This window comes from Hippoglossus hippoglossus, chromosome 23 (genome assembly GCF_009819705.1).
Source record: "Hippoglossus hippoglossus isolate fHipHip1 chromosome 23, fHipHip1.pri, whole genome shotgun sequence".
Classification (NCBI taxonomy): Eukaryota; Metazoa; Chordata; class Actinopteri; order Pleuronectiformes; family Pleuronectidae; genus Hippoglossus; species Hippoglossus hippoglossus.
In genome coordinates, this window is record NC_047173.1 from 336,531 (window position 1) to 345,536 (window position 9,006).

At 40.0% G+C, this 9,006-nt stretch overlaps 1 protein-coding gene across 2 annotated transcripts; it reads left to right on the forward strand.

The window, feature by feature from the left end:
- Window positions 1–487: 487 nt before the first annotated feature.
- Window positions 488–8,693, forward strand: nfyba (nuclear transcription factor Y, beta a). Of its 2 annotated transcripts, none has more exons than XM_034578712.1 (7): window positions 488–637; window positions 2,719–2,812; window positions 2,889–3,019; window positions 6,262–6,459; window positions 7,887–7,965; window positions 8,108–8,187; window positions 8,285–8,692. In XM_034578712.1, exons 2-7 carry the CDS (start codon window positions 2,719–2,721, stop codon window positions 8,315–8,317), a joined length of 615 nt encoding a protein of 204 aa, XP_034434603.1. In that variant the 5' UTR covers window positions 488–637; the 3' UTR covers window positions 8,318–8,692. The 2 variants fall into 2 exon arrangements, with proteins under 2 accessions (XP_034434603.1, XP_034434604.1); XM_034578713.1 differs by lacking the exon at window positions 488–637 and adding an exon at window positions 648–928 and having other exon boundaries at window positions 8,285–8,693.
- Window positions 8,694–9,006: the final 313 nt, after the last annotated feature.

Genomic DNA, 9,006 nt, shown 5'->3' on the forward strand with positions numbered 1-9,006 from the left:
CATTAACATTAATACATCACATGCGCGGTAACACACGTACACGTGAACACGCGCGTCCGCGCACGCATACACACACACACACAGCACAGAGGCAGTCGAGTAGCGCTTCGAACGGGAGGGAAACTAGAAGAGATGCGTTCATATGCCGTCAGAAATGTGAGGATTACAACACAGCGATCTTCTGATCTTCGATTTATGTGAAAGGTTTTACCCAGAATCTTCGTTGTAGTATGCCTGCAATGGGGATACAACCACGCGAACTATTTGCGGTGTAAAGGCTCTAAATGATCATAGTTTTGAATAATGAATGCATGTTATGTGTGTACTTTATCCTTATTCTGTCATTTCAGAGCGCAGCGAAACCTGACATTAACTGTTGCAATAAACAACATGCAAAATATACAATTGGAAACACAATTGAACTCGTATACTTAATTCGATATGCTTCGACTGCCGGATTATTTTTACACCTCTGCGTTCGGAGCTTGTCAGAAGTTCATGAAAGCAGCACGGCCTCCTCTCGGCTACAGGCGGTAGTGCAGCCGCGGCTCCGCGCTGGGACTGGTCCTTCCGCAGCCATTTTCTGTCCAACCAAACAGCCGTCTCAGGGAGGTAACCAACCAGGGCTTCATTGCAGGTTTGTGCCTGGCTCCGGCCAATGATTGTTAACCGATTTCTCGTTAGCTCGAATGGAAATGTCCGTCTCTGTCTGATTTTTTATTTGTTGTCTGAGTCAACGAGGTTTGCTTATCAGGAAGTATTTAGTGGTTGAAACTTTAAAAATAAGTCTTTATAATTTCGGCCTGGGCCACGTCTTGCTCTGTTCCCGACGACAATGAACAGGCCAACGCGGTCTGTGCTGGCACCAGCTCCGGTGTGCGAATTTGTTCAGTGGACAGTCTGTAGCTGAACTGGTTAACTGCAGAAGGTAACAGCCCATCGATAGTCTCTCCTCACTCAACTCATTAACTTAGTTCATCGGAGACCAGTAAAGTGGCTAGTTAGCTGAACATGTCGCTTACCCGCGCCAGGCATAAGCTAGTCTGGTTAGCACAGGATAGCTAAGCATAGATCAATGTGTTTAGCGTGTGGCTAACGAAAAGAGTCATTGCCCAGGTTAAAGCTGTACAAATAGGTAGTTGTCGTGTCGGAGCCCGCTTACGCATTTCATCACAACCCTCCGAACTGTCGACAATGTGAAGAGGGGGTCTCATATGCTAGTCCTCAGAATCCGGCTGCACAACAAGCTTATCTAAAATGCAAATAGAACGATAGTGTCCTGTTAGGGGGTCGTCCCTCACGTTAACAGCTACAGACAAAACAAAAGGAATGTGGATTACTGTAAGGGTTGGCCGCTCCACCAAATTGAAAATAAATGGTTTGAGAGTTCGTTTGAGGATTTAAGTGTTCTATGGCTGTAGTAACTGAAGAATTTTATTAACAGTATGACATAACTCTTTTTGTTATTCTTAACATTGAAGATAGTTCCATATGACTCTAATGACATGATGGGGCTTGCAGAAAGAATCTGGCTCAATCAAACACCTTAAAGGATACAGATTTGGAAGAATATTAACATTTCAAGTGACTTGTGCATGATGAGGTTGCATTCAGAGGTGGCAAAATTATATATTTTTTTACTCAAGTAGAAGTACAGATACTTGTGTTTAAAAACACTCAAGTAAAAGTAGAAGTACCGAATCAACCTCTTTACTCAAATAAAAGTACAAATGTACAGGCTCTGAATTTTACACAATGTGTAAGAGTAAAATGTATCTCCTGAAGGCCTTTTCTACTAGCTGTATCTGTGCAAAACAAGCTTGAGACTCATGTCACATTAATATAATTTGAAGACTATTTAATTGAAATCCCTCTTCAAATAAAATAAAATACACCATGAGCAAGTGGGGGGTTTGATGATGCTTCTAACTCGTGACAGACGAAAAAAGGAAAACAAATATATCAGGGGGGGAAAAAGCGGTGTCACACATGAAGAAGACATAGACGAAAATGTCAAAGAGATTTTGCTGGAATAAGCGCAGATGCCGGTGTTGATGTGCAAGTAAACAAAATCATGTGATCTCCAAAGCGGAATTAATAGCTGACATCCTGCCTCTGCCTGCTGCACCACCCCTCTCCTGAATCCATGGGAAAATTTGTTGCTGTTGTGAACATGTGTGAGCAGAGAACCCCACCCCCCCCCACTGTTGTTTCAAATGACCACCATGATATCAACACTGATCACCACATAATAAACGATACTGTTCTTAAATGAGTAAAATCTTCATAGCTGCTTGCCTTGATTCATTAATTATTCTCATCTCTTTTGCTGACACACACACTCTCACACACACAAACACAGTGTCATCAGACACGTGCTAACTCAGACTGGGTAAAAGCAGAATTTGTAAACTTTCACAATGTATGGAGAGCAGGAGGAGATGGCAGGGCACGCTTGATTTGGCTCGATTCGTTTGGCAGCGTGAATGATAGAGACACAGAGAGGAGCAGTAAATTACTCACAGAGCCAGTAAAAACGGTTAAAAGAATGACTTATTGTCCAAACATGCATGAAAAGACCCAAAATGTAGACTGTAAGTGGACTACTTGATCACTTTAACCAAATAATTTAAACAGCATTTGTATAGGAATGATTCTTTCCCAAGTTTCTCCTGTATACAGAAGTCAATGTGTGCATGATGTGTGTTCGCATTACAGATGGACGGAGACGGCACGACCACCGACGCTTCCCAGCTGGGCATCACTGGAGAGTACATGGCATCCAGTCACTATGTTCTCCAGTCTCAAGATGGTGAGGAGCTGGTATAAAAACAACCATCACTGTAGGAAGTGAAGACCTGCTGACTCTGTGTGTTTGTTTTCTGTAGATGAAGCAGAGGAGAATCTGAATGACCATGACGATGGCGGAATTAAAGAGAACTACAGGGAACAGGACATTTATCTACCTATTGCCAATGTGGCTCGTATCATGAAGAATGCTGTTCCTCAGACTGGAAAGGTTTGTGAGGGAGAGACATTTTATTTTCACCAGACAGTTCTTGCACTGTTATCCGCTGTTATCCCGCATCTTCAACCTTTTTCCACTTAACTTCCGTTCACATTACATTCATTCCTGTGATAAGCGCAGGAAGGAGTCATGAAGTGGTGACACTGGCAGGTCAAACTGGCATAGACTATCTAAATATCAAACGATATTTGGTGCCAGCATATCGATAATTGTATTTCACAAGTCAGGATGACAATATATAGCATTTTTCTAATAAAAGAAATCAAGAGACTTTATTATTTCTCATCGTGTTTGTCTGATCTGCAAGATAGAATTTACCAGTTAAAACATCAACACTGCCGGTATTAGATTGGAAATCAGAGGATCGTTGTTGAATTAAAATAAAGCTATAATAGTCACAAGCTAATTATTCTAATTACATTTATATCGTAGAAGCAAATCTCTAATATTTTGCTGTCAATGTGTAAACATTATGAAGCCTACCAGTCACTGAAGACGCATAACAGCATTTGTTGTGTTAATGTATTTTTCTTTATGAATTAAGTCTTCATTTATTTGCAAAATTATACTGGAATTAACTCCCTGGCAGCCATTTTACATGTAGTAAGAAAAAAGAATGTACTTAGAATCGAATTACTTTAGGTAAATTAATCCAATGTTTTAGAAATATTATGACATTATCTTTAAACGATCAAGTATATTGCATTTTTAGTGTAACCAAACATTCTGTAACATAAATACACGGCTTTAAAATCGGTTGAAAATTAAATTAGTTGTGAGCATTTTAATTGCTGATCGACCTACCACCTTACTTGCTTTAGAAGACACGCCTGCACGTACCGGCGGCCCAGGTTAGATTAAAGATTCAAGCAAAAGGTAAAATAGCAAACAAGATGCACTCTGGTTAAATGTAGATGTGTTTTATTCTGTTGAGTGGTAATCATAGAGAGACTTACCATCTTTGCCATTGTCTTAAAGAGAATTTAACCAATGTTTTACCAAAGTATGAGTAAAGTGTCCAAGACGTGTTGTAAGTCATGTACAGATAGGCTGACTCCATATGGGAAAAAAACGCTTGAACTTTTATTCTTATTGAATATTTTGGCACTGGAACTAAATTCTCTCCATCCTTTTGCTGCCTCAGGGTTGTTCTGCAGGAATTTGTCCAGCGTCATCCTCTGTTGTAACAGCGGATAGTTTAATATCACGTACTATAAGATATGGTGTGTCTCCACCACTGTCAAATCCTCATGATGTCATAGAAGTGATGTGGACTTCTTTGCCTTATTCAGAGTTAACTTGTTGTTAAATCATTCTCTTAACTTCTATGACAGTATAGCCTCACTCTGATGGCACATAATTGGCACGTGTATTATAATTTTTTGATAGTTTAATACAGTAGATGTAGGTGGTGTAAACATGAGCCCCGGTGTAAATTGATGGTGTAGGTAACAGCGTTTTTTAAGATAAGGGCACACGCATAACTTAACTACTGGAAGTGGTGATGCTAGTGGACATAGCCACACGTGCGTATGTGAAGGTGCCTCCGAAGAGGCCATCAGAGGACTTTTAGGCTAAAAACGAGGTGTAAATGATGTTGTTTCAAGTCGAATATGAATGTGGGGGCTTGCTGACACTTGGATGACACGACACGAACAATATGGAGGCATGTTATGTTTTTTTCTGTTGTTTTATTACATCTGAAGAAGAGATCACTAGTTCCTTCAATTGTATTAGATTTTGCTGCAACACTGTTGCCTGAGACTCCTCATCCCTAACTATCCCTTTAATGCATAGAGTGCATGTCACAAATCCATATTTTGAAGTGTAGTGAAGCCATTAGCCATAAACCTATTATTACCAAAAAATACAAAACATTTTACCAGCGGAATGTGCAACCAATATGCAAATGCAAACATCTCAATATGTTTACAGTGAAGATCAAATGTCCATATCTTTAACTGTTAAAAGACATGTTTTTCACCCCTGTTCATCTGATGCAAAGATGCTGTCTACTCTACTGAGTGCTATTAGAATAAATAAATAATACTCTAAACGAGGTCATTTACACCGTTTGTTAAAGCCCTACACAGTACCAAACATTTAATTTGGTGCTAATGCTAACCAGTATTCCTCACCTGGTGAGGAAGGATCAAAAGGCTTGGGACAGAATCGTTCCTATACAAATACTGTTTAAATAAATCGGTTTTAGTGTTCAAGTACTGTAGTCTGCTTACAGTGTTCAATTTGGATCTTTTCATACATATTTGGATGGTAAAGCCAGAGTCGATTCCGACCTGTGGCCATTTATGCATGGCCACTCTCTCTCTCTATCCCCCTTCACAAGCTTGCTCTCCTATCCATTAAAGGCCATAAAAAGCCCCAAAAATGTATTACAAAAAGTTGGAGTGCTTTTATATTAGGAAAAAGGTATCCTACAGGAAGTGTTGCAAGAATTTCTGTTTGTGACATAGTCCACAGATACACATTGAAACTGTGCTGAAAGATAATTTCAGTATATTCTGGTAGGAACACGGAAAAAATCGCAGAGAAGAGCACGGCTGAACAGCGGCTGTTCCGCGACCAGTGTTTCCTGGCCAGTGTTTAAATTCAAGCTGTAAATTTCCTGTGTGTGCAACGCTTTGCTTTCACTCCATTCTGGCGGGCCTGCAGGGCCTCCATGTAGATTTGCGGGTTTTTTTCTCTCACTGCAGCAGCTGTCACATGTACATCTGTAATAAGACGTTAGTTTATTAAAGTTAACGAGTTATGATCTTGATCTTAACAATAATCCAAATTATAAATATCCTAATGCTATAAGATGAAGGCTACTTATCCATTGTCAAAAACCTGTCGTGCATGCATGAAAACAAACAAAACAAATAGACTTACAATGTAATTTATGTTAATTATTTCCATGCTAAAAAAAAAAAGTAGTCCGGCATTTTATGGTGATGAAGCCCAAACCCATGATTATCTTGCATACTACTGGTAGCCTCACAAAATAATTAAACCCTCTGCTATGACAAATGTATCCCCATAATTTTTCCAACCCATTTTTTTTCCAACAGAAGTCTGGTGCCACTGGCTCATATACAGCAACTCTCCTTTTATCTAAAAGTATCTAAAAAGTATCTGTATAGAAATTCATTACTTGGTATCTGTATCAAAACAAAAATGTTGGTATCGTGACAAAATTATTTTGTAATGTGTGTGTGTCTGTCTGTCCACAGATAGCAAAAGATGCCAAAGAGTGTGTGCAGGAGTGTGTTAGTGAGTTCATCAGCTTCATCACATCGGAGGCGAGCGAGCGCTGCCATCAGGAGAAGAGAAAGACCATCAATGGAGAGGACATCCTTTTTGCCATGTCTACGCTTGGCTTTGACATGTATGTGGAGCCGCTGAAGCTCTACCTGCAAAAGTTCAGAGAGGTGAGATACAATGCAGTTTTTTGATGATCATGAACATTGCACGAGTCATTGCTACACCTTTTTACTTGGTTTGGAAAAAAGTTTCATCATGGTATGGAAATTGTCGCCTCCTTTCATCATGTCACAGAGGTCTGTTGTAACCTACAAAAAGTGAAGATGATTTTTTTTTTTGTAAATTCTAAAATTAAGGGTCGATTTATATTGCTAAAAGCAGTTATGAGTGTTGAGTTACCCTTTTCATGGTGGAGAAATCACGTTCACAGTTCACACTGCCCAGAGGAATGATGAGTTTAATGGCAGCGAGCTTGCTTAGGCAGGGGAAGGCTGACCAAGCTCACTACACTGGGATGGCAGCTCCCTCAATCGGTAGTGATCATTTGCTATGCGTGAACTCTTCAAAGTAGCGATTAGAGAGGTATTTGAAGAAATTCTTCAAATGCGGTACAAACGCTCACTAGGACTAGAGGTCAAAGGTTAAGGTCACAGTGACCTCACGTTCTTGTGATTTATCAGGACTTCCGTCAGGGAATTTTATTACATCTGGCACAATTCACGTTGACTCATGGGTGACCTGATTAGAGTTTGTGGCCCCTCAAACACTGTGACCTCTCAAACACATTTTGCCTTGTAAATGTAATATCTCAGGAACATCTCAAGGGAATTCTTTAAAATTTAGCAAACATGTACACTTGGACTCTGATTAACTGATTAGATTTCGGTGGTCAAAGGTCAAGGCCATAGTGGCCTCAAAAAACATGTTTTTGGCCTCTTTAATGTAATATCTCAAGACTGCTTAAGGGAATGTCTTCAACTTTTGATGAGTTGTCACTTGGACTCAAAGGTGAAGTGATTACATTTCAGTGGTCAAAGGTCACATTATCTATGTGATAATTCTAGCTTTAAAAAAACTGGAGCATGACATGCACTGAACTCTGTAGATCTGCCAGGCAAAAATTTAAATTCACTCATTATTTACTCACCACTATGTAAACAGCATTGCAGCCAAATCCAATACAATGGAAGTAAATGGTGACCACTTCTTCAAACAAGGTAAATAATGTTCTGGTCACTGCCTCTGTTGTCCTCCTCCAGAGCCGAGTTCACGAGTTGATAACCTTGTTTCGAGTTGAATGTGAGTTTCTGGGCTTACAGACACTTGGATGAAAATCGAGACCTAATCTATTGTGGTCAAATTCATTTGAACATTCTTTGTGAAGCAGGAATTTTTTTAAATACACCTGGTTTGATGCTTAATCTGGTTTTATTAAACACACTCACGTTTCTTCATTTCTTTACTCATGTCACTGGAAAGGCCTGAAATAAGGATTAGTTTCTTAACAGATGACGCCATGTTCTTCTTTAGTTCCTTGTATTCTTGTGCTCACGTGTACATAACAATGCTTTGTGCTCATATGGTGCTATTCCAGGCAATGAAGGGGGAGAAGGGGATGCCTGGGGTGGCGGTGGGAGACAGCCTGGGAGAGGATCTCACAGATGATGGCTTCAGTAAGTACAACTTGTCAGGTTTTAATGGTAAATATTTTAGAATTCATTCTAGTTTGTTCAGCATTTGTCTCTTTGCTCTGGTCAATTTGTCTTTGGTGTTCCAAGTTCAGTCTCATTAATCTACATTTTCTTCCTTCATCAGCAAATCCACTGCCAGCTGGGATTATCACAGCCGATGGACAGCAGCAGAACGTCATGGTGTATACCACCTCATATCAACAGGTAGAATCCCTACTGAGGCAGTGGCAGCTCACATTACTGATGGATGATTGAGAATGATTCCCACTATCTCCAACTAAACTGTGTTGCTGTGTTCCAGATTCCCACTGTACAACAGATCCAGTTTTCATGACAAGGACATACTCCGAGCACGAACACAGGGGCTCAACACTGGGCTTCCATTCGTCTGATGACCTAAGCCCTGCCACAGAGTAAGGGTTACCAGACAGGGAGGAAGGAGGAAGAGGCATCTACACAAACCCTCATGTACAGAGAAAACATTACCTGTAGAGTACAAAGTGTTGTTTTTAGTTGTGAGGTACCAAATGTTTTGGAGTGTCTCCAAAGCAGCTGGCCAATTTGAGGCTTTATTTAAAGGCTAGTCTTATTGCAGGATTTAGTGGTGGAATTTTTTGTGTGTATGTGTTTGCTTGTACTTATTCTTTTCTCGTGAGTTGGGTGGTAGTAGGGGGAAATGTTATGCAGGAAGCTTATTTTTGAAGGTCCTGTGTTTGAATTGAGAGAAGAGATGTTGCTGTCAGATCAGATCATACAGCTCTTTTGTAAGTTCAGAAAATTTACGATGTGCTTTAATGTCATGTGAATCCTTTGAATAAATACTCGAGTGATGTTGAAATTTTCACCTTTTTATTACTACTAAGTTTGATATGAAGATGGAATTAGTCCTTTCAAGCTATGCAATTGCAACTGGAAAGGGATAACACTGCTTTTTCATACTCTGCAAGGAAACAGCACTAAAAAAGTCCTTTAGGCATTTGGTGAGAGGTTTTAGATGTGAAAAGATGAGATTTCTGCAATAAC